The sequence below is a fragment of the Coregonus clupeaformis genome, unplaced genomic scaffold (genome assembly GCF_020615455.1).
Source record: "Coregonus clupeaformis isolate EN_2021a unplaced genomic scaffold, ASM2061545v1 scaf0230, whole genome shotgun sequence".
In the NCBI taxonomy this organism is placed as follows: Eukaryota; Metazoa; Chordata; class Actinopteri; order Salmoniformes; family Salmonidae; genus Coregonus; species Coregonus clupeaformis.
In genome coordinates this window covers 370,347-396,831 of record NW_025533685.1, presented here as the reverse complement: position 1 = coordinate 396,831, position 26,485 = coordinate 370,347, and the positions used below count along the sequence as shown (strand labels likewise).

The following is a 26,485-nucleotide window of genomic DNA, read 5'->3' as shown; positions in this document are numbered from 1 at the left end:
TGTAGTTGACCTACTGTATGTCTGTCTAACAGTATTACAGTACCATGTAGTTGACCTACTGTATGTCTGTCTAACAGTATTACAGTACCATGTAGTTGACCTACTGTATGTCTGTCTAACAGTATTACAGTACCATGTAGTTGACCTACTGTATGTCTGTCTAACAGTATTACAGTACCATGTAGTTGACCTACTGTATGTCTGTCTAACTGAGTATTACAGTACCATGTAGTTGACCTACTGTATGTCTGTCTAACAGTATTTCAGTACCATGTAGTTGACCTACTGTATGTCTGTCTAACAGTATTACAGTACCATGTAGTTGACCTACTGTATGTCTGTCTAACAGTATTACAGTACCATGTAGTTGACCTACTGTATGTCTGTCTAACAGTATTACAGTACCATGTAGTTGACCTACTGTATATCTGTCTAACAGTATTACAGTACCATGTAGTTGACCTACTGTATGTCTGTCTAACTGAGTATTACAGTACCATGTAGTTGACCTACAACTTAGACAGCAACAGAAACTCATGTATTAGTATCACACTGCAACAGTAGAACACATTCACAGCAATCTGATAAAAACTACACTATTAAGATCCTTCTGAAGGAATGTCACAAATTGACTGATCACAAGAAGCATCAAGTAAGATTTGCATAAAGCTTAAAACACATTAATAAAACAAGGTATACCATTCATTTCTTTAAAAAATTAGATATAAAATAATGTATGAATATTTAAAGTATTTACACACAAACTGTTAGTGGTAAATAAAACTACATATTCCTATCCTACAGTTATAATACACATGTTCCTGTGTTTTTAAGGACCTGAGTGACAACACATGTAAGACGTCCTGTCCACCAGATGATACATTCCTGTCCCTAAGACTATTCTTCTGGACTCAGATCAATCAGTGTGATTTTGAACCAGCCTTCTATATACATTGACCACATTATACTGTCATTATACAACATTATCTTCACCAGATCTCAAACCAGCCTTCTACATTGACCACATTATACTGTCATTATACAACATTATCTTCACCAGATCTCAAACCTCTTGTCTGTCAGGAAGGGTCTTCTGTCCTGGATTCTGTTGTTGAAGAGTCTGTAGAGAAGAACATTACTATTATTAATAATTATTAGAACATTAGACAACAGATCTCCATCCTCCAACAGTTGCTCCCAGCAACAGAGACACCCATATGATCTCACACACACATGCTCTGCTCACCGTCACACACACCCTTACCGTACGGTGTGTATTGAAGTGTTGGTGGAGACCAGTTGGAGTATTTTGTCAGTCAGAGCATCAGTGATGTCATTGTGACTCAGGCTACGAGAGAGAGAGAGAGAGAGAGAGAGAGAGAGACAGAGACAGAGACAGAGACAGAGACAGAGACAGAGACAGAGACAGAGAGAGAGAGAGAGAGAGAGACAGAGACACAGACAGAGAGAATGCGAGAGAACACGAGTGATCAGACATTTGTCATGTAGTCACACACACACACACACACACACACACACACACACACACACACACACACACACACACACACACACACACACACACACACACACACACACACACACACACACACACACACACACACACACACACACACACACACACACACAGAGTGTAAGCCACTCACTCCAGGACTTGTACTTTGTGCAGGTGTGTGATCAGGGCCTGTAGGTGGTGGTCTGTGAGTTGACAGTGGCTGAGGTCCAGTTCTGACAGCCCCTCTGAGTGTTCCAGAACCAGGGCCAGAGATCCACAGGCCTTCTGGTCCAGCCTGGTCTCACTGAGGTCCAGCTCTCCATCCAGGGCTCTGCACAGGGACTCTGCGTGCCTCAGCACCCCCTCTTCAATCCCCTCACACACAAGGTCCAGCAGCTGACGTAGCAGAGCTTTGCTGGGGCTGACAGGACAAGAGGCAGAGATAACATTATGACACAGAGTAGGTCTAACTCCTACTGATGAACTAGTTGGTTAAATGTTTGTCTTTGTGTGTCTAACCTCAGCTTGACAATATGCAGGATGGGAAGCAGCTCCCTCAGTGCTCTGTCCTCCACCTCACAGTCTCTTAGGATGATCTGCACCTGGTTCTGGACCAGCTGGGTGCTGTGTTGGTTCTGCTTCAGAACAGAGTGGATGGCCCTGCAGTGGTCAGTGGTCAGACACAGAGCCTCCTCCTGGTCCTGAGCTGACAGGTCCACAGAGGAGGAGCAGGAGAAGTCCAGCCTGTAGTGCAGAGACCTGAGCAGCCATACTGCTGTTGGTGGTGGTGGTGGTGGTGCCCCCTGCTGGATCTGAGAGGCAGCACAGCACTGGAGGAAACTCAGCAGTAACCTCCTGTCAACACTACAGAGAGAGAGAGAGAGAGAGAGAGAGAGAGAGAGAGAGAGAGAGAGAGAGAGAGAGACAGACAGAGACAGAGAGAGACAGAGACAGAGACAGAGACAGAGACAGAGACAGAGACAGAGACAGAGACAGAGACAGAGACAGAGACAGAGAAAGAGAGAGAGAGACGGAGAGGAGAGAGACAGAGAGGAGAGAGACAGAGAGGAGAGAGACAGAGAGAGAGAGAGACAGTGAGAGACAGAGACAGAGAGAGAGAGAGGGAGACAGAGACAGAGACAGAGAGAAAGAGACGGAGAGGAGAGAGACTTATTTAAACACCATCACACATTAAAACACTGATAAACACACTACAACTCTATTTGTCATGTCAACTCCCAGGTGTTCCCTTTCAATTCCACCCATAGGTGAGGTTAAGGTTAAGTGCATTAGACTAAGGTTAGGGTTAGTGGTTAAATCAGTCAGAAAATGGAAAGCCTCATATCAATTCTAGCAGGGTTAAAGAGAGCCAACTAAACCTGAGTTGGGAGACTCTGTCCAGAAGAGGCAGGATGCTCTCTATCTCCCCCGGTGGTATGGAGGTCCACAGCAGGTTGACTTTGACTTGGTGGCAGTGCTGCAGGGTAAAACCCAGAGCAGTACAGTCCACTCTGTCCAGCTCTCTGCTGTTCAGGTTGATCCAATGGTCTGAAGACCTCAACAAACTGGACACACAGTCACTGGCTCTGCTGTCATAGATCTGTCTGATGGTGGACTTTACAAAGCTGGAACTGGAGCTGAACAAACATGGAGAATGGATTGTTGTGGTTATGTCAAGGTTTCATAAAGGATAACTCACATAGCAACAACTGGCTGGATAGGACATTAATAATTAAAGTCCATAAATATCTCTCACCTCTTGAATAAAACCCTAATGATATTACAGAGGATCACTCAGAACAACATGTCACTGGATATAAATAGTTATGTTCTTCTTTCTAGAAAGTCTGAATAGAGAAAGAAGTTCTCCCACCTCTTGAATATAACCCTTCCCAGAAAGGGGAGAAGATCTGAGATGTTCTTCTCTAGGAGCCTGTTCTTCCTGAGGTCCACAGTGATGTTGTGGGTTGAATGCTGCAGCAGAGAGAGAAGCACTTCCAGGTCCAGCCTGCAGGAGGTCAGGTCTCCACCAACCTTCTCCAGGAACCACTGAGTCAAGTCCTTGTCCTGAGCTTCATACACAACTACAGTCAGCTGCTGCAGAGTGTCTGAGTTCAGTCTAGGAGGTTGGAACATAAAGGCAGTCAGAAATATGAAGAAAAACACATGAATGAAGTTCCTATTTCTACTTTTTAAAAACATCAGCTTCAGACTGACCTGAGAGAGAGAGGTCCCTGGTGACACAGCAGTGTGATGAGAGAGTGACCCTGGATCCAGAAGTCAGTCAGGTCCAGACACTGAACCCTCCAGAGTCTCAGCAGGGATGCCACACTACTCAGAGCCCTGGATAACACTCTCTCTGGTGGCTGGTTGCTCTTTAGGACCAGGGAGAGCTCTGGGACAGTCAGTGGAGTAGCACCTCTCCCTGTCCTCCTAACCAGTCTGGACAGTTTCACTGCCATGCCCACATTCAGCCTGGAATGAAAAGACAAAACTCAAGTCACTTTAAACAGAGAAACCTTGTCAGATAAAATGCTCAATAGGAAAATAAACTATTCAATAGACCAGTGTAAGTTCTTCACTCTGTTTATCAGAACCTAACGGACAACTAGTCCATGCTCAAACCAGGTTTATTCACTCACTGGGTCAAACAGCTGAAAGGACCAAGACATGTTTACACAAGCACATATATTTAGGCGGAGTCTCTAACCTTGCACCTCTGGACAGCCAATACATCTCTGTTGCTAGGCAGGAACTGAAGTGGGGACTGTTCCTCCTCACTTCATCTGACCTGACCTCGGCCCGAACTCCTCCCTCCTCCCTAACTCACGGCTGTCCTACACTGAAACCAGACGGTTACCCTTCTCCTCTCCATAGGATACATGAGATTACCCTTCTCCTCTCCATAGGATACATGAGATTACCCTTCTCCTCTCCATAGGATACATGAGATTACCCTTCTCCTCTCCATAGGATACATGAGATTACCCTTCTCCTCTCCATAGGATACATGAGATTACCCTTCTCCTCTCCATAGGATACATGAGATTACCCTTCTCCTCTCCATAGGATACATGAGATTACCCTTCTCCTCTCCATAGGATACATGAGATTACCCTTCTCCTCTCCATAGGATACATGAGATTACCCTTCTCCTCTCCATAGGATACATGAGATTACCCTTCTCCTCTCCATAGGATACATGAGATTACCCTTCTCCTCTCCATAGGATACATGATATTACCCTTCTCCTCTCCATAGGATACATGAGATTACCCTTCTCCTCTCCATAGGATACATGAGATTTAACAATGACATGTTCTGACAGAATGTCAACTTTCCCCTTTCTCCCCTAGTAGATTTGCATTCACCCAGTTCTAATATGGTAACATGAATAAGGATTGTTTCAAGTTAGAACCCAACACCTGTAAAAGCTGTCTAACTGAACATACCTGAGCTTGTGTAGCTTTGACTCATGTCTCACAATAAGTAAGGCTCCTTGGAGAGAGATCTTGCTGGGGGTAAGAGTGAGGTCCACTCTGGAGGCACAGAGACCCAGGACTCTCCCCACAGACCTGCAGGTTTTCATGGGTAACTCTCCTCTCAGTGACAGGGTGGAGCCCAAGGCCTGGAGGAGAGAGGCCAACTGCTGGTCCTCCTCTCTGGACCTCACAGGGACGGACTCACACACCCTCTGGAAGAACCTGTCATCATCACAGCTGAAACAGCAAAACATGGGGGACATGAAATCAGACATTTAGGAGACAGTCCAAAAGTATTGGGACAGTGACACATTTTTTGTTGTTTTGGCTCTGTACTCCAGCACTTTGACATGATACAATGACTATGAGGTTAAAGTTACAGCAATGTTTGTACATACAGTGCCTTGCATTAGTATTCAATCTCCTTACATACTTTTTATTGTGTTACAACCTGGAATTAAAATGGAATCAATTAGAATGTTTTTGTCAAGAAATTACTCAAAATACTCTGTAATGTCAAAGTGGAAGAACAACATTTGTTGAAGATTAATGAAATATAAAACACTAATATACCTTGATTAGATTAGGTATTCTGAGTATAAACTTTCAGGTTTCATGTTACAAAACGTCTCAAAGATAAAATTCACAAGATTTCTAAAAGACACATTTCTAGCATCACAAAATTTAAGAAAAATTCACAATATCTGTGTGACATTTAGTAATGCAACATTTGATATGTCAAGAAATCTGAGTATAAATGTTACCAGATTCACCAACACTTTTATATTACAATGTTTCTACAAGACAATAATCACTAGCATCACATAATCACTAACCACCACACATGTTCAGACTCACCTCAGCTGTGAGATGTAGGGCAGACACTGAAGGAAACTCCTCACTTCACTCTCTTCATATGACCAGCCCTTCAGCTCTACTGGTTTCTTCTCTGGTTGGAGTTTCAGCACTTCTAGGAGGAGGGAGGCCTTTCTCTCTGAGAGGTCTATGGACCAGGCTGCAGGAGCTGACTGGTAAACTGGCTGTAATGCTGGAAGGACACTCCTGCCTGTTTGAGTCTCATAGTCCTTCACATGTGAGTACAGATCCAGCAGGAAATCACTCTCTCTAAATGGATCATAACCATCATCATCATCATCATCATATGTGTATCTGCACATGGAGGATAATGTCTTTAAGATATTTTCTCCTGTCTCTGTATCATACTCAGCTGCAGCAACACTGAGTTTAGACAGAACTGACCAGGCCTCTTCATCATCACCAACAATAAACCTGAATGAGAAGACAGAGAAACATTGTTACTACATGTTAGCCTAGATTCTCTGGTTAAGTCATGCAGAGGAATCACCCACAGACAAATAATAATGTTTACATGGCAGAATGTAAAAAAAAAGACTAATGGAGTGATTTGGATAAACAGATGTTTTATTAACAAGATAAATAGCTGGTACAATATGACACATCTCTGAAAAAAAAACACTCACCTCAGCTGTGAGATGTAGGGCAGACACTGAAGGAAACTCCTCACTTCACTCTCTTCATCTGACCAGCCCTTCAGCTCTACTGGTTTCTTCTCTGGTTGGAGTTTCAGCACTTCTAGGAGGAGGGAGGCCTTTCTCTTTGAGAGGTCTATGGACCAGACTGCAGGACTGGCTGACTGGTAAACTGGCTGTAATGCTGGAAGGACACTCCTGCCTGTTTGAGTCTCATAGTCCTTCACATGTGAGTACAGATCCAGCAGGAAATCACTCTGTTCAGAATTGTCTCTACTGAGAAAAGGAAAGGTGCTGTAAGTCCACACTGATGATACCAGCTTCAGTGTCTTCTCTCCTGTCTGCTTCTCCCACTCTGCTGCTTGAGACAGGAGATCCACCAGGAACTTGATCCGCTTTGAGTGATCAGACCTCCGTGGACGGAAACTGCAACAAGGACAGTAACAGCTGATTCAGACATGGATGAACACATGAAACCAGTCATAGCTAAAGATATATGAAGTAGTTATACATTTACATAATGTGCTTTGGTTATATGTAAAAGTATTTAATTTTAGAGACATTCACATGATGTATGTGTGACATTTAGTAATGCAACATTTGTTATGTCAGGAAATCTGAGTATAAATGTTACCAGATTCACCAACACTTGAAGTTTTATATTACAATGTTTCTACAAGATAATAATCACTAGCATCACATAATCACTAACCACCACACATGTTCAGACTCACCTCAGCTGTGAGATGTAGGGCAGATACTGAAGGAAACTCCTCACTTCACTCTCTTTATCTGACCAGCCCTTCAGCTTTACTGGTTTCTTCTGTGGTTGGAGTTTCAGCACTTCTAGGAGGAGGGAGGCCTTTCTCTTTGAGAGGTCTATGGACCAGACTGCAGGACTGGCTGACTGGTAAACTGGCTGTAATGCTGGAAGGACACTCCTGCCTGTTTGATTCTCATAATCCTTCACATGAGAGTACAGATCCAGCAGGAAATCACTCTGTTTAGAATTGTCTCCACTGAGAAAAGGAAAGGTGCTGTAAGTCCACATTGATGATACCAGCTTCAGTGTCTTCTCTCCTGTCTGCTCCTCCCACTCTGCTGCTTGAGACAGGAGATCCACCAGGAACTTGATCCGCTTTGAGGGATCAGACCTCCATGGATAGAAACTGCAACAAGGACAGTAACAGCTGATTCAGACATGGATGAACACATGAAACCAGTCATAGCTAAAGATATATGAAGTAGTTATACATTTACATAATGTGCTTTGATTATATGTAAAAGTATTGTCACGCCCTGGCTCTGGGGACTCTGTTATGTTGAGCCAGGGTGTGTAGAGTCTATGTTTTGTGTTTCTATGTTCAGGATCTAGTTCATTGTGTTTCTATGTTGGCCGGGGTGGTTCTCAATCAGAGGCAACGAGAATCAGCTGTTGCTTGTTGTCTCTGATTGAGAACCATACTTAGGCAGCCGTTTGGGCATTTGTGGGATCTTGTTCCGTGTATGGTTTGTGTATGTACCCTAGGACTTCACGTATCGTTTTGTTGTTTTTGTTCGTGTGGTGTATATTAAATAAAGATGTTCGCATTCCACGCTGCGCATTGGTCCAATCCTTTCAACGATCGTGACAAGTATTTAATTTTAGAGACATTCACATGATGTATGTGTGACATTTAGAAATGCAACATCTGTTATGTCAGGAAATCAGGGGATAAATGTTACCAGATTCACCAACACTTGAAGTTTTATATTACAATGTTTCTACAAGACAATAATCACTAGCATCACATAATCACTAACCACCACACATGTTCACACTCACCTCAGCTGTGAGATGTAGGGCAGATACTGAAGGAAACTCCTCACTTCACTCTCTTCATCTGACCAGTCCTTCAGCTCTACTGGTTTCTTCTCTGGTTGGAGTTTCAGCACTTCTAGGAGGAGGGAGGCCTTTCTCTTTGAGAGGTCTATGGACCAGACTGCAGGAGCTGACTGGTAAACTGGCTGTAATGCTGGAAGGACACTCCTGCCTGTTTGAGTCTCATAGTCCTTCACATGTGAGTACAGATCCAGCAGGAAATCACTCTGTTTAGAATTGTCTCCACTGAGAAAAGGAAAGGTGCTGTAAGTCCACATTGATGATACCAGCTTCAGTGTCTTCTCTCCTGTCTGCTCCTCCCACTCTGCTGCTTGAGACAGGAGATCCACCAGGAACTTGATCCGCTTTGAGGGATCAGGCCACCATGGACAGAAACTGCAACAAGGACAGTAACAGCTGATTCAGACATGGATGAACACATGAAACCAGTCATAGCTAAAGATATATGAAGTAGTTATACATTTACATAATGTGCTTTGGTTATATGTAAAAATATATAATTTTAGAGACATTCACATGATGTATGTGTGACATTTAGTAATGCAACATTTGTTATGTCAGGAAATCAGGGGCTAAATGTTACCAGATTCACCAACACTTGAAGTTTTATATTACAATGTTTCTACAAGACAATAATCACTAGCATCACATAATCACTAACCACCACACATGTTCAGACTCACCTCAGCTGTGAGATGTAGGGCAGACACTGAAGGAAACTCCTCACTTCACTCTCTTCATATGACCAGCCCTTCAGCTCTACTGGTTTCTTCTCTGGTTGGAGTTTCAGCACTTCTAGGAGGAGGGAGGCCTTTCTCTTTGAGAGGTCTATGGACCAGACTGCAGGAGCTGACTGGTAAAATGGCTGTAATGCTGGAAGGACACTCCTGCCTGTTTGAGTCTCATAGTCCTTCACATGTGAGTACAGATCCAGCAGGAAATCACTCTCTCTAAATGGATCATCACCATCATCATCATCATCATATGTGTATCTGCACATGGAGGATAATGTCTTTAAGATATTTTCTCCTGTCTCTGTTTCATACTCAGCTGCAGAAACAATGACTTCAGACAGAACTGACCAGGCCTCTTTATCATAACCAACAATAAACCTGAATGAGAAGACAGAGAAACATTGTTACTACATGTTATCCTAGATTCTCTGGTTAAGTCATGCAGAGGAATCACCCACAGACAAATAATAATGTTTACATGGCAGAATGTAAAGAAAAGACTAATGGAGTGATTTGGATGAACAGATGTCTTATTAACAAGATAAATAGCTGGTACAATATGACACATCTATGGGGAAAAAACACTCACCTCAGCTGTGAGATGTAGGGCAGACACTGAAGGAAACTCCTCACTTCACTCTCTTCATCTGTCCAGCCCTCCAGCTCTACTGGTTTCTTCTCTGGTTGGAGTTTCAGCACTTCTAGGAGGAGGGAGGCCTTTCTCTTTGAGAGGTCTATGAACCAGACTGCAGGAGCTGACTGGTAAACTGGCTGTAATGCTGGAAGGACACTCCTGCCTGTTTGAGTCTCATAGTCCTTCATATGTGAGTACAGATCCAGCAGGAAATCACATTGATATTCCATATTCTCATAATAATCAACATCATCACAGAAGGGGAAAGTGCTGTAAGTACACATTGATGATACCAGCTTCAGTGTCTTCTCTCCTGTCTGCTCCTCCCACTCTGCTGCTTGAGACAGGAGATCCACCAGGAACTTGATCTGCTTTGAGGTATCAGACCAGAATGGATGGAAACTGCAACAAGGACAGTAACAGCTGATTCAGACATGGATGAACACATGAAACCAGTCATAGCTACAGATATATGAAGTAGTTATACATTTACATAATGTGCTTTGATTATATGTAAAAGTATATAATTTTAGAGACATTCACATGATGTATGTGTGACATTTAGTAATGGAACATTTGTTATGTCAGGAAATCTGAGTATAAATGTTACCAGATTCACCAACACTTGAAGATTTATATTACAATGTTTCTACAAGATAATAATCACTAGCATCACATAATCACTAACCACCACACATGTTCAGACTCACCCCAGCTGTGAGACGTAGGGCAGACACTGAAGGAAACTCCTCACTTCACTCTCTTCATCTGACCAGTCCTTCAGCTCTACTGGTTTCTTCTCTGGTTGGAGTTTCAGCACTTCTAGGAGGAGGGAGGCCTTTCTCTCTGAGAGGTCTATGGACCAGACTGCAGGAGCTGACTGGTAAACTGGCTGTAATGCTGGAAGGACACTCCTGCCTGTTTGAGTCTCATAGTCCTTCACATGTGAGTACAGATCCAGCAGGAAATCACTCTGTTTAGAATTGTCTCCAATGAGAAAAGGAAAGGTGCTGTAAGTCCACATTGATGATACCAGCTTCAGTGTCTTCTCTCCTGTCTGCTCCTCCCACTCTGCTGCTTGAGACAGGAGATCCAGCAGGAACTTGATCTGCTTTGAGTGTTCAGACCAGTATGGAGAGAAACTGCAACAAGGACAGTAACAGCTGATTCAGACATGGATGAACACATGAAACCAGTCATAGCTAAAGATATATTAAGTATTTATACATTTACATAATGTGCTTTGATTATATGTAAAAGTATTTAATTTGAGAGACATTCACATGATGTATGTGTGACATTTAGTAATGCAACATTTGTTATGTCAGGAAATCAGGGGATAAATGTTACCAGATTCACCAACACTTGAAGTTTTATATTACAATGTTTCTACAAGACAATAATCACTAGCATCACATAATCACTAACCACCACACATGTTCAGACTCACATCAGATGTGAGATGTAGGGCAGACACTGAAGGAAACTCTTCACTTCACTCTCTTCATCTGACCAGCCGTTCAGCACTACCGGTTTCTTCTCTGGTTGGAGTTTCAGCACTTCTAGGAGGAGGGAGGCCTTTCTCTTTGAGAGGTCTATGAACCAGACTGCAGGAGCTGACTGGTAAACTGGCTGTAATGCTGGAAGGACACTCCTGCCTGTTTGAGTCTCATAGTCCTTCACATGTGAGTACAGATCCAGCAGGAAATCCCATTTCTGACTGTGATATACTTTAGACAGTGACAACAGTTTCTCTACAGTTGTTTGTATGGTTCCTCTCTCATGGAGAGCTGCTTGAAGACACAGATTCAGTAGGAATATCTTCTCTCTCTTTGTCCTCTCTTCAGGGGATGTTATCTGATCATGTGGTGGAGGAAAACTGCAAGCACAGTTAAACAACAAATAGATGAATATGTGAAAGATATGATATGCATTTCTGATGGTCACATAATGGCAGTTAAAATACAATGACTATCTTTCTAAACTCACCATACATTCAACTGTTCCTTAAAATCCTGACCACGAAGTAAGATTGCATATTTTCCAAACGGTATGGGTCTGTTTAGTTTATTAAGTTAATGCAGAAAGCTAAACGCATCCTCTCTAAAGGAAAATACAGGGACAGACAACTACAATCTCTGAACTGTACGGATCCAACTCACCTCAGCTGTGAGATGTAGGGCAGACACTGAAGGAAACTCCTCACTTCACTCTCTTCATCTGACCAGCCCTTCAGCTCTACTGGTTTCTTCTCTGGTTGGAGTTTCAGCACTTCTAGGAGGAGGGAGGCCTTTCTCTTTGAGAGGTCTATGGACCAGACTGCAGGACTGGCTGACTGGTAAACTGGCTGTAATGCTGGAAGGACACTCCTGCCTGTTTGAGTTTCATAGTCCTTCACATGAGAGTACAGATCCAGCAGGAAGTCACTCTGTTCAGAATTGTCTCCATAGAGAAAAGGAAAGGTGCTGTAAGTCCACACTGATGATACCAGCTTCAGTGTCTTCTCTCCTGTCTGCTCCTCCCACTCTGCTGCTTGAGACAGGAGATCCACCAGGAACTTGATCCGCTTTGAGGGATCAGACCTCCATGGATAGAAACTGCAACAAGGACAGTAACAGCTGATTCAGACATGGATGAACACATGAAACCAGTCATAGCTAAAGATATATTAAGTATTTATACATTTACATAATGTGCTTTGATTATATGTAAAAGTATTTAATTTGAGAGACATTCACATGATGTATGTGTGACATTTAGTAATGCAACATTTGTTATGTCAGGAAATCAGGGGATAAATGTTACCAGATAATAATCACTAGCATCACATAATCACTCACCACAACACATGTTCAGACTCACCTCAGCTGTGAGATGTAGGGCAGACACTGAAGGAAACTCCTCACTTCACTCTCTTCATCTGACCAGTCCTTCAGCTCTACTGGTTTCTTCTCTGGTTGGAGTTTCAGCACTTCTAGCAGGAGGGAGGCCTTTCTCTCTGAGAGGTCTATGGACCAGACTGCAGGAGCTGACTGGTAAACTGGCTGTAATGCTGGAAGGACACTCCTGCCTGTTTGAGTCTCATAGTCCTTCACATGTGAGTACAGATCCAGCAGGAAATCACATTTCTGACTGTGATATACTTCAGAAATTGACAACAGTTTCTCTACAGTTGTTTGTATGGTTCCTCTCTCATGGAGAGCTGCTTGAAGACACAGATTCAGTAGGAATATCTTCTCTCTCTTTGTCCTCTCTTCAGGGGATGTTATCTGATCATGTGGTGGAGGAAAACTGCAAGCACAGTTAAACAACAAATAGATGAATATGTGAAAGATATGATATGCATTTCTGATTGTCACATTATGGTGGGTAAAATACAATGACTATCTTTCTAAACTCATCATCCACTTAAATTGTTCCTCAGAATCCTGACTACGAAGTAAGATTACATATTTTTAAACAGTATGTGTATGTTTAGTTTATTAAGTTACTGCAGAAATCTACAAACTTCCTCTCTAAAGGGAAATACAGGGACAAACAACTACAATCTCTGAACTGTACTGATCCAAATCACCTCAGCTGTGAGATGTAGGGCAGACACTGAAGGAAACTCCTCACTTCACTCTCTTCATCTGACCAGCCCTTCAGCTCTACTGGTTTCTTCTCTGGTTGGAGTTTCAGCACTTCTAGGAGGAGGGAGGCCTTTCTCTCTGAGAGGTATATGGACCAGACTGCAGGAGCTGACTGGTAAACTGGCTGTAATGCTGGAAGGACATTCCTGCCTGTTTGAGTCTCATAGTCCTTCACATGTGAGTACAGATCCAGCAGGAAATCACATTTCTGATAGCGATATACTTCAGACAGTGACAACAGTTTCTCTACAGTTGTTTGTATGGTTCCTCTCTCATGGAGAGCTGCTTGAAGACACAGATTCAGAAGGAATATCTTCTCTCTCCTTGTCCTCTCTATATTATCCTTCAGTGGAGGAAATCTGAACAAACAGTTTAAAACACAGATGATATACAGGTGAGTGATGAGGACTGATATGAGTAACAGGGTTGGGGAACTGAAAACCAATTGCACTTTATGACTCCATCTTTCTATAACAATACAACTATCAATTTGAATTTTGTTCAATTTCAATTCCTACTGAATTACAGTTTCTACAGCATCTTCATATATGCATGTATTAAACAGTTAAAGACGATGTTAACAGAAATACTATCTCCACCAGTTCAATGACATATGGACTCTTGTTGGATAAACTCCCTCACCTCAGCTGTGAGATGTAGGGCAGACACTGAAAGAAACTCCTCACTTCACTCTCTTCATCTGACCAGCCCTTCAGCTCTACTGGTTTCTTCTCTGGTTGGAGTTTCAGCACTTCTAGGAGGAGGGAGGCCTTTCTCTTTGAGAGGTCTATGGACCAGACTACAGGAGCTGACTGGTAAACTGGCTGTAATGCTGGAAGGACACTCCTGCCTGTTTGGGTCTCATAGTCCTTCACATGAGAGTACAGATCCAGCAGGAAATCACATTTCTGATTGTGATATACTTTAGACAGTGACAACAGTTTCTCTACAGTTGTTTGTATGGTTCCTCTCTCATGGAGAGCTGCTTGAAGACACAGATTCAGTAGGAACATCTTCTCTCTCTTTGTCCTCTCTTCAGGGGATCTTCTCTGATCCTGTGGTGGAGGAAAACTGCAAAAACAGTTAAACAACAAATAGATGAATATGTGAGAGATATGATATGCATTTCTGATGGTCACATTATGGTGGGTAAAATACAATGACTATCTTTCTAAACTCATCATCCACTTAAATTGTTCCTCAGAATCCTGACTACGAAGTAAGATTGCATCTTTTTAAACAGTATGTGTATGTTTAGTATATTAAGTTACTGCAGAAAGCAACAAACTTCCTCTCTAAAGGGAAATACAGGGACAGACAACTACAATCTCTGAACTGTACAGATCCAACTCACCTCAGCTGTGAGATGTAGGGCAGACACTGAAGGAAACTCCTCACTTCACTCTCTTCATCTGACCAGCCCTTCAGCTCTACTGGTTTCTTCTCTGGTTGGAGTTTCAGCACTTCTAGGAGGAGGGAGGCCTTTCTCTCTGAGAGGTCTATGGACCAGACTTCAAAGTAAATTGCAGATTAAAATCCCTGTGTACCAAAGTTTAGGCCAGGCTTTAACAAACTAGTGATAGACAGTAATGATGTTATATCAATGATAGACATGTCCCTATGTGACAACAGTAATGATGTTATATCAATGGAAGACATGTCTCTATGTGACAACAGTAATGATGTTATATCAATGGAAGACATGTCTCTATGTGACAACAGTAATGATGTTATATCAATGGAAGACATGTCTCTATGTGACAACAGTAATGATGTTATATCAATGAAAGACATGTCCCTATGTGACAACAGTAATGATGTTATATCAATGGAAGACATGTCTCTATGTGACAACAGTAATGATGTTATATCAATGGAAGACATGTCCCTATGTGACAACAGTAATGATGTTATATCAATGAAAGACATGTCCCTATGTGACAACAGTAATGATGTTATATCAATGGAAGACATGTCTCTATGTGACAACAGTAATGATGTTATATCAATGAAAGACATGTCTCTATGTGACAACAGTAATGATGTTATATCAATAAAAGACATGTCCCTATGTGACAACAGTAATGATGTTATATCAATGGAAGACATGTCCCTATGTGACAACAGTAATGATGTTATATCAATGGAAGACATGTCTCTATGTGACAACAGTAATGATGTTATATCAATGGAAGACATGTCTCTATGTGACAACAGTAATGATGTTATATCAATGGAAGACATGTCCCTATGTGACAACAGTAATGATGTTATATCAATGGAAGACATGTCCCTATGTGACAACAGTAATGATATGATGTTATATCAATGGAAGACATGTCCCTATGTGACAACAGTAATGATGTTATATCAATGAAAGACATGTCCCTATGTGACAACAGTAATGATGTTATATCAATGGAAGACATGTCTCTATGTGACAACAGTAATGATGTTATATCAATGGAAGACATGTCTCTATGTGACAACAGTAATGATGTTATATCAATGGAAGACATGTCTCTATGTGACAACAGTAATGATGTTATATCAATGGAAGACATGTCTCTATGTGACAACAGTAATGATGTTATATCAATGGAAGACATGTCTCTATGTGACAACAGTAATGATGTTATATCAATGAAAGACATGTCTCTATGTGACAACAGTAATGATGTTATATCAATGGAAGACATGTCCCCATGTGACAACAGTAATGATGTTATATCAATGAAAGACATGTCCCTATGTGACAACAGTAATGATGTTATATCAATGAAAGACATGTCCCTATGTGACAACAGTAATGATGTTATATCAATGGAAGACATGTCCCTATGTGACAACAGTAATGATGTTATATCAATGATAGACATGTCTCTATGTGACAACAGTAATGATGTTATATCAATGAAAGACATGTCTCTATGTGACAACAGTAATGATGTTATATCAATGGAAGACATGTCCCTATGTGACAACAGTAATGATATGATGTTACAGTGCATTCAGAAAGTATTCAGACCCCTTGACTTTTTCCACATTTTGTTACGTTACAGCCTTATTCTAAAATGGATTAAATCGTTTTATTTCCTCATCAATCTACACACAAAACCCCATAATGACAAAGCAAAAACAGGCTTCACATACGTCGTAAGTCATCAGAGTGCGCAGCTGAACATTGCTGGAAAACACTTGGTTTGTTATTTTTGATTAAAACAAAACCGCTATTCATTAAATACGAATACCAAACTTGTTTTTGCGTGGATTCCGCGATGCGGTTAGCTTTTAACAGCTAGGACCGCTATTTCTTGTCCCAGAATCCCGCTTAACAGACAGGTTGAAGCCTGCTTGACAGAGCCGCTAAGCTGCTAGCCATCAAGCTAACGAAGTTGGTCCCAGATGAGTTTTCCAATGGAGCCCTCTTTGTCTGGAGAAAATAAATTAACAGTGAACGGTTCCACGCTTTGTTTCAGGACAAACGGGATCACTCGGAGTTCCAATGCGGCAATTGTTTACTTTATTTCCTTCTGGAATGTTCTTCTATCTCCACAGAGGAACTCTGGAGCTCTGTCAGAGTTCTTGGTCACCTCCCTGACCAAGGCCCTTCTCCCCCGATTGCTCAGTTTGGCCGGGCGGCCAGCTCTAGGAAGAGTCTTGGTGGTTCCAAACTTCTTCCATTTAAGAATGATGGAGGCCACTGTGTTCTTGGGGACATTCAATGATGCAGAAATGTTTTAATACACTTCCCCAGATCATGGCTTGGTTTTTGCTCTGACATGCAATGTCAACTGTATGACTTCATATAGACAGGTGTGTGCCTTACCAAATCATGTCCAATTAAGTGAATATTGCACAGGTGGACTCCAATCAAGTTGTAGAAACATCTCAAGGATGATCAATGGAAACAGGATGCACCTGAGCTCAATTTCGAGTCTCATAGCAAAGTGTCTGAATACTTACGTAAATAAGGTATTTCAATTTATTTTATTTTTTTACTTTGCAAAACATTCAAAAAAGCCGTTTTCGCTTTGTCATTATTGGGTATTGGGTGTTGACTGATGTGGATTTTTATTTATTTATTCCATTTTAGAATAAGGGGTCTGAAAACTTTCCGAATGCACTGTATATTAAGGAGTCCAAATAGAGAGTACAAACTTTGTCATCTCGTTAACTACTGGTTCCAACATTGATTATTGATATTATGGATTACCATTCCACTCCTTGGTCTAGTCTGGTACCAGTCTGTTTAGCTAACATTCCACTCCTTGGTCTAGTCTGGGTACCTGTTTAGCTAACATTCCACTCCTTGGTCTAGTCTGGGTACCTGTAGAGCTAACATTCCACTCCTTGGTCTAGTCTGGGTACCTGTTTAGCTAACATTCCACTCCTTGGTCTAGTCTGGGTACCTGTTTAGCTAACATTCCACTCCTTGGTCTAGTCTGGTACCAGTCTGTTTAGCTAACATTCCACTCCTTGGTCTAGTCTGGGTACCAGTCTGTTTAGCTAACATTCCACTCCTTGGTCTAGTCTGGGTACCAGTCTGTTTAGCTAACATTCCACTCCTTGGTCTAGTCTGGGTACCAGCCTGTTTAGCTAACATTCCACTCCTTGGTCTAGTCTGGGTACCAGTCTGTTTAGCTAACATTCCACTCCTTGGTCTAGTCTGGTACCAGTCTGTTTAGCTAACATTCCACTCCTTGGTCTAGTCTGGGTACCAGTCTGTTTAGCTAACATTCCACTCCTTGGTCTAGTCTGGTACCAGTCTGTTTAGCTAACATTCCACTCCTTGGTCTAGTCTGGGTACCTGTTTAGCTAACATTCCACTCCTTGGTCTAGTCTGGGTACCAGTCTGTTTAGCTAACATTCCACTCCTTGGTCTAGTCTGGTACCAGTCTGTTTAGCTAACATTCCACTCCTTGGTCTAGTCTGGGTACCAGTCTGTTTAGCTAACATTCCACTCCTTGGTCTAGTCTGGGTACCAGTCTGTTTAGCTAACATTCCACTCCTTGGTCTAGTCTGGTACCAGTCTGTTTAGCTAACATTCCACTCCTTGGTCTAGTCTGGTACCAGTCTGTTTAGCTAACATTCCACTCCTTGGTCTAGTCTGGGTACCAGCCTGTTTAGCTAACATTCCACTCCTTGGTCTAGTCTGGGTACCTGTTTAGCTAACATTCCACTCCTTGGTCTAGTCTGGTACCAGTCTGTTTAGCTAACATTCCACTCCTTGGTCTAGTCTGGTACCAGTCTGTTTAGCTAACATTCCACTCCTTGGTCTAGTCTGGTACCAGTCTGTTTAGCTAACATTCCACTCCTTGGTCTAGTCTGGGTACCAGCCTGTTTAGCTAACATTCCACTCCTTGGTCTAGTCTGGTACCAGTCTGTTTAGCTAACATTCCACTCCTTGGTCTAGTCTGGGTACCAGCCTGTTTAGCTAACATTCCACTCCTTGGTCTAGTCTGGTACCAGTCTGTTTAGCTAACATTCCACTCCTTGGTCTAGTCTGGGTACCAGCCTGTTTAGCTAACATTCCACTCCTTGGTCTAGTCTGGTACCAGTCTGTTTAGCTAACATTCCACTCCTTGGTCTAGTCTGGGTACCTGTTTAGCTAACATTCCACTCCTTGGTCTAGTCTGGGTACCAGTCTGTTTAGCTAACATTCCACTCCTTGGTCTAGTCTGGTACCAGTCTGTTTAGCTAACATTCCACTCCTTGGTCTAGTCTGGGTACCAGTCTGTTTAGCTAACATTCCACTCCTTGGTCTAGTCTGGTACCAGTCTGTTTAGCTAACATTCCACTCCTTGGTCTAGTCTGGGTACCTGTTTAGCTAACATTCCACTACTTGGTCTAGTCTGGGTACCTGTTTAGCTAACATTCCACTCCTTGGTCTAGTCTGGTACCAGTCTGTTTAGCTAACATTCCACTCCTTGGTCTAGTCTGGTACCAGCCTGTTTAGCTAACATTCCACTCCTTGGTCTAGTCTGGTACCAGTCTGTTTAGCTAACATTCCACTCCTTGGTCTAGTCTGGGTACCAGTCTGTTTAGCTAACATTCCACTCCTTGGTCTAGTCTGGGTACCAGTCTGTTTAGCTAACATTCCACTCCTTGGTCTAGTCTGGGTACCAGTCTGTTTAGCTAACATTCCACTCCTTGGTCTAGTCTGGTACAAGCCTGTTTAGCTAACATTCCACTCCTTGGTCTAGTCTGGTACCAGTCTGTTTAGCTAACATTCCACTCCTTGGTCTAGTCTGGTACCAGTCTGTTTAGCTAACATTCCACTCCTTGGTCTAGTCTGGGTACCAGTCTGTTTAGCTAACATTCCACTCCTTGGTCTAGTCTGGTACCAGTCTGTTTAGCTAACATTCCACTCCTTGGTCTAGTCTGGTACCAGTCTGTTTAGCTAACATTCCACTCCTTGGTCTAGTCTGGTACCAGCCTGTTTAGCTAACATTCCACTCCTTGGTCTAGTCTGGTACCAGTCTGTTTAGCTAACATTCCACTCCTTGGTCTAGTCTGGGTACCAGTCTGTTTAGCTAACATTCCACTCCTTGGTCTAGTCTGGTACCAGTCTGTTTAGCTAACATTCCACTCCTTGGTCTAGTCTGGTACCAGTCTGTTTAGCTAACATTCCACTCCTTGGTCTAGTCTGGGTACCAGTCTGTTTAGCTAACATTCCACTCCTTGGTCTAGTCTGGGTACCTGTTTAGCTAACATTCCACTCCTTGGTCTAGTCTGGTACCAGTCTGTTTAGCTAACATTCCACTCCTTGGTCTAGTCTGGGTACCAGTCTGTTTAGCTAACATTCCACTCCTTGGTCTAGTCTGGTACCAGTCTGTTTAGCTAACATTCCACTCCTTGGTCTAGTCTGGTACCAGTCTGTTTAGCTAACATTCCACTCCTTGGTCTAGTCTGGGTACCTGTTTAGCTAACATTCCACTCCTTGGTCTAGTCTGGGTACCAGTCTGTTTAGCTAACATTCCACTCCTTGGTCTAGTCTGGTACCAGTCTGTTTAGCTAACATTCCACTCCTTGGTCTAGTCTGGTACCAGTCTGTTTAGCTAACATTCCACTCCTTGGTCTAGTCTGGGTACCAGTCTGTTTAGCTAACATTCCACTCCTTGGTCTAGTCTGGTACCAGTCTGTTTAGCTAACATTCCACTCCTTGGTCTAGTCTGGGTACCAGTCTGTTTAGCTAACATTCCACTCCTTGGTCTAGTCTGGGTACCAGTCTGTTTAGCTAACATTCCACTCCTTGGTCTAGTCTGGTACCAGTCTGTTTAGCTAACATTCCCCTCCCTTGGTCTAGTCTGGTACCAGTCTGTTTAGCTAACATTCCACTCCTTGGTCTAGTCTGGGTACCTGTTTAGCTAACATTCCACTCCTTGGTCTAGTCTGGGTACCTGTTTAGCTAACATTCCACTCCCTTGGTCTAGTCTGGGTACCAGTCTGTTTAGCTAACATTCCACTCCTTGGTCTAGTCTGGTACCAGTCTGTTTAGCTAACATTCCACTCCTTGGTCTAGTCTGGGTACCTGTTTAGCTAACATTCCACTCCTTGGTCTAGTCTGGGTACCTGTTTAGCTAACATTCCACTCCTTGGTCTAGTCTGGTACCAGTCTGTTTAGCTAACATTCCACTCCTTGGTCTAGTCTGGTACCAGTCTGTTTAGCTAACATTCCACTCCTTGGTCTAGTCTGGGTACCAGTCTGTTTAGCTAACATTCCACTCCTTGGTCTAGTCTGGTACCAGTCTGTTTAGCTAACATTCCACTCCTTGGTCTAGTCTGGTACCAGTCTGTTTAGCTAACATTCCACTCCTTGGTCTAGTCTGGGTACCTGTTTAGCTAACATTCCACTCCTTGGTCTAGTCTGGGTACCTGTTTAGCTAACATTCCACTCCTTGGTCTAGTCTGGTACCAGTCTGTTTAGCTAACATTCCACTCCTTGGTCTAGTCTGGTACCAGTCTGTTTAGCTAACATTCCACTCCTTGGTCTAGTCTGGTACCAGTCTGTTTAGCTAACATTCCACTCCTTGGTCTAGTCTGGTACCAGTCTGTTTAGCTAACATTCCACTCCTTGGTCTAGTCTGGGTACCAGTCTGTTTAGCTAACATTCCACTCCTTGGTCTAGTCTGGGTACCTGTTTAGCTAACATTCCACTCCTTGGTCTAGTCTGGGTACCAGTCTGTTTAGCTAACATTCCACTCCTTGGTCTAGTCTGGTACCAGTCTGTTTAGCTAACATTCCACTCCTTGGTCTAGTCTGGTACCAGTCTGTTTAGCTAACATTCCACTCCTTGGTCTAGTCTGGGTACCAGTCTGTTTAGCTAACATTCCACTCCTTGGTCTAGTCTGGGTACCAGTCTGTTTAGCTAACATTCCACTCCTTGGTCTAGTCTGGGTACCAGTCTGTTTAGCTAACATTCCACTCCTTGGTCTATTCTGGTACCAGTCTGTTTAGCTAACATTCCACTCCTTGGTCTAGTCTGGTACCAGTCTGTTTAGCTAACATTCCACTCCTTGGTCTAGTCTGGTACCAGTCTGTTTAGCTAACATTCCACTCCTTGGTCTAGTCTGGTACCAGTCTGTTTAGCTAACATTCCACTCCTTGGTCTAGTCTGGTACCAGTCTGTTTAGCTAACATTCCACTCCTTGGTCTAGTCTGGTACCAGCCTGTTTAGCTAACATTCCACTCCTTGGTCTAGTCTGGTACCAGTCTGTTTAGCTAACATTCCACTCCTTGGTCTAGTCTGGGTACCAGTCTGTTTAGCTAACATTCCACTCCTTGGTCTAGTCTGGGTACCAGTCTGTTTAGCTAACATTCCACTCCTTGGTCTAGTCTGGGTACCAGTCTGTTTAGCTAACATTCCACTCCTTGGTCTAGTCTGGTACCAGTCTGTTTAGCTAACATTCCACTCCTTGGTCTAGTCTGGTACCAGTCTGTTTAGCTAACATTCCACTCCCTTGGTCTAGTCTGGGTACCAGTCTGTTTAGCTAACATTCCACTCCTTGGTCTAGTCTGGTACCAGTCTGTTTAGCTAACATTCCACTCCTTGGTCTAGTCTGGTACCAGTCTGTTTAGCTAACATTCCACTCCTTGGTCTAGTCTGGGTACCAGTCTGTTTAGCTAACATTCCACTCCTTGGTCTAGTCTGGTACCAGTCTGTTTAGCTAACATTCCACTCCTTGGTCTAGTCTGGGTACCAGTCTGTTTAGCTAACATTCCACTCCTTGGTCTAGTCTGGGTACCAGTCTGTTTAGCTAACATTCCACTCCTTGGTCTAGTCTGGTACCAGTCTGTTTAGCTAACATTCCACTCCTTGGTCTAGTCTGGGTACCAGTCTGTTTAGCTAACATTCCACTCCTTGGTCTAGTCTGGGTACCACTGTTTAGCTAACATTCCACTCCTTGGTCTAGTCTGGTACCAGTCTGTTTAGCTAACATTCCACTCCTTGGTCTAGTCTGGGTACCAGTCTGTTTAGCTAACATTCCACTCCTTGGTCTAGTCTGGTACCAGTCTGTTTAGCTAACATTCCACTCCTTGGTCTAGTCTGGGTACCAGTCTGTTTAGCTAACATTCCACTCCTTGGTCTAGTCTGGGACCTGTTTAGCTAACATTCCACTCCTTGGTCTAGTCTGGGTACCAGTCTGTTTAGCTAACATTCCACTCCTTGGTCTAGTCTGGGTACCAGTCTGTTTAGCTAACATTCCACTCCTTGGTCTAGTCTGGTACCAGTCTGTTTAGCTAACATTCCACTCCTTGGTCTAGTCTGGGTACCAGTCTGTTTAGCTAACATTCCACTCCTTGGTCTAGTCTGGGTACCAGTCTGTTTAGCTAACATTCCACTCCTTGGTCTAGTCTGGTACCAGTCTGTTTAGCTAACATTCCACTCCTTGGTCTAGTCTGGTACCAGTCTGTTTAGCTAACATTCCACTCCTTGGTCTAGTCTGGGTACCTGTTTAGCTAACATTCCACTCCTTGGTCTAGTCTGGGTACGCTGTTTAGCTAACATTCCACTCCTTGGTCTAGTCTGGGTACCAGTCTGTTTAGCTAACATTCCACTCCTTGGTCTAGTCTGGTACCAGTCTGTTTAGCTAACATTCCACTCCTTGGTCTAGTCTGGGTACCTGTTTAGCTAACATTCCACTCCTTGGTCTAGTCTGGGTACCTGTTTAGCTAACATTCCACTCCCTTGGTCTAGTCTGGTACCAGTCTGTTTAGCTAACATTCCACTCCTTGGTCTAGTCTGGTACCAGTCTGTTTAGCTAACATTCCACTCCTTGGTCTAGTCTGGGTACCAGTCTGTTTAGCTAACATTCCACTCCTTGGTCTAGTCTGGTACCAGTCTGTTTAGCTAACATTCCACTCCTTGGTCTAGTCTGGTACCAGTCTGTTTAGCTAACATTCCACTCCTTGGTCTAGTCTGGGTACCTGTTTAGCTAACATTCCACTCCTTGGTCTAGTCTGGGTACCTGTTTAGCTAACATTCCACTCCTTGGTCTAGTCTGGTACCAGTCTGTTTAGCTAACATTCCACTCCTTGGTCTAGTCTGGTACCAGTCTGTTTAGCTAACATTCCACTCCTTGGTCTAGTCTGGTACCAGTCTGTTTAGCTAACATTCCACTCCTTGGTCTAGTCTGGTACCAGTCTGTTTAGCTAACATTCCACTCCTTGGTCTAGTCTGGGTACCAGTCTGTTTAGCTAACATTCCACTCCTTGGTCTAGTCTGGGTACCTGTTTAGCTAACATTCCACTCCTTGGTCTAGTCTGGGTACCAGTCTGTTTAGCTAACATTCCACTCCTTGGTCTAGTCTGGTACCAGTCTGTTTAGCTAACATTCCACTCCTTGGTCTAGTCTGGTACCAGTCTGTTTAGCTAACATTCCACTCCTTGGTCTAGTCTGGGTACCAGTCTGTTTAGCTAACATTCCACTCCTTGGTCTAGTCTGGGTACCAGTCTGTTTAGCTAACATTCCACTCCTTGGTCTAGTCTGGGTACCAGTCTGTTTAGCTAACATTCCACTCCTTGGTCTATTCTGGTACCAGTCTGTTTAGCTAACATTCCACTCCTTGGTCTAGTCTGGTACCAGTCTGTTTAGCTAACATTCCACTCCTTGGTCTAGTCTGGTACCAGTCTGTTTAGCTAACATTCCACTCCTTGGTCTAGTCTGGTACCAGTCTGTTTAGCTAACATTCCACTCCTTGGTCTAGTCTGGTACCAGTCTGTTTAGCTAACATTCCACTCCTTGGTCTAGTCTGGGTACCTGTTTAGCTAACATTCCACTCCTTGGTCTAGTCTGGGTACCATTGTTTAGCTAACATTCCACTCCTTGGTCTAGTCTGGTACCAGTCTGTTTAGCTAACATTCCACTCCTTGGTCTAGTCTGGGTACCAGTCTGTTTAGCTAACATTCCACTCCTTGGTCTAGTCTGGGTACCAGTCTGTTTAGCTAACATTCCACTCCTTGGTCTAGTCTGGTACCAGTCTGTTTAGCTAACATTCCACTCCTTGGTCTAGTCTGGTACCAGTCTGTTTAGCTAACATTCCACTCCTTGGTCTAGTCTGGGTACCAGTCTGTTTAGCTAACATTCCACTCCTTGGTCTAGTCTGGTACCAGTCTGTTTAGCTAACATTCCACTCCTTGGTCTAGTCTGGGTACCAGTCTGTTTAGCTAACATTCCACTCCTTGGTCTAGTCTGGGTACCTGTCTGTTTAGATAACATTCCACTCCTTGGTCTAGTCTGGTACCAGTCTGTTTAGCTAACATTCCACTCCTTGGTCTAGTCTGGTACCAGTCTGTTTAGCTAACATTCCACTCCTTGGTCTAGTCTGGGTACCAGTCTGTTTAGATAACATTCCACTCCTTGGTCTAGTCTGGGTACCTGTTTAGCTAACATTCCACTCCTTGGTCTAGTCTGGGTACCTTGTTTAGCTAACATTCCACTCCTTGGTCTAGTCTGGGTACCAGCCTGTTTAGCTAACATTCCACTCCTTGGTCTAGTCTGGGTACCAGTCTGTTTAGCTAACATTCCACTCCTTGGTCTAGTCTGGGTACCAGTCTGTTTAGCTAACATTCCACTCCTTGGTCTAGTCTGGTACCAGTCTGTTTAGCTAACATTCCACTCCTTGGTCTAGTCTGGTACCAGTCTGTTTAGCTAACATTCCACTCCTTGGTCTAGTCTGGTACCAGTCTGTTTAGCTAACATTCCACTCCTTGGTCTAGTCTGGGTACCTGTTTAGCTAACATTCCACTCCTTGGTCTAGTCTGGGTACCAGTCTGTTTAGCTAACATTCCACTCCTTGGTCTAGTCTGGGTACCAGTCTGTTTAGCTAACATTCCACTCCTTGGTCTAGTCTGGTACCAGTCTGTTTAGCTAACATTCCACTCCTTGGTCTAGTCTGGGTACCTGTTTAGCTAACATTCCACTCCTTGGTCTAGTCTGGGTACCAGTCTGTTTAGCTAACATTCCACTCCTTGGTCTAGTCTGGTACCAGTCTGTTTAGCTAACATTCCACTCCTTGGTCTAGTCTGGTACCAGTCTGTTTAGCTAACATTCCACTCCTTGGTCTAGTCTGGTACCAGTCTGTTTAGCTAACATTCCACTCCTTGGTCTAGTCTGGGTACCAGTCTGTTTAGCTAACATTCCACTCCTTGGTCTAGTCTGGTACCAGTCTGTTTAGCTAACATTCCACTCCTTGGTCTAGTCTGGGTACCAGCCTGTTTAGCTAACATTCCACTCCTTGGTCTAGTCTGGTACCAGTCTGTTTAGCTAACATTCCACTCCTTGGTCTAGTCTGGGTACCAGCCTGTTTAGCTAACATTCCACTCCTTGGTCTAGTCTGGTACCAGTCTGTTTAGCTAACATTCCACTCCTTGGTCTAGTCTGGGTACCTGTTTAGCTAACATTCCACTCCTTGGTCTAGTCTGGTACCAGTCTGTTTAGCTAACATTCCACTCCTTGGTCTAGTCTGGTACCAGTCTGTTTAGCTAACATTCCACTCCTTGGTCTAGTCTGGTACCAGTCTGTTTAGCTAACATTCCACTCCTTGGTCTAGTCTGGTACCAGTCTGTTTAGCTAACATTCCACTCCTTGG

The 26,485-nt window shown here is 43.3% G+C and overlaps 1 protein-coding gene across 1 annotated transcript in view; it reads right to left on the bottom strand.

Annotated features, from left to right (window-relative positions):
* The window catches only part of LOC121560649, a 350,876-nt gene that overhangs the window by 73,525 nt on the left and 250,866 nt on the right, over positions 1-26,485 (bottom strand). Inside the window, exons 8-9 of the mRNA XM_045214285.1 lie at positions 2,036-2,380; positions 1,668-1,937 (exon numbers count right to left, since the gene is read on the bottom strand). Coding sequence (XP_045070220.1) covers positions 1,668-1,937; positions 2,036-2,380 — 615 coding nt within the window. The remainder of the gene's footprint in view (positions 1-1,667; positions 1,938-2,035; positions 2,381-26,485) is intronic.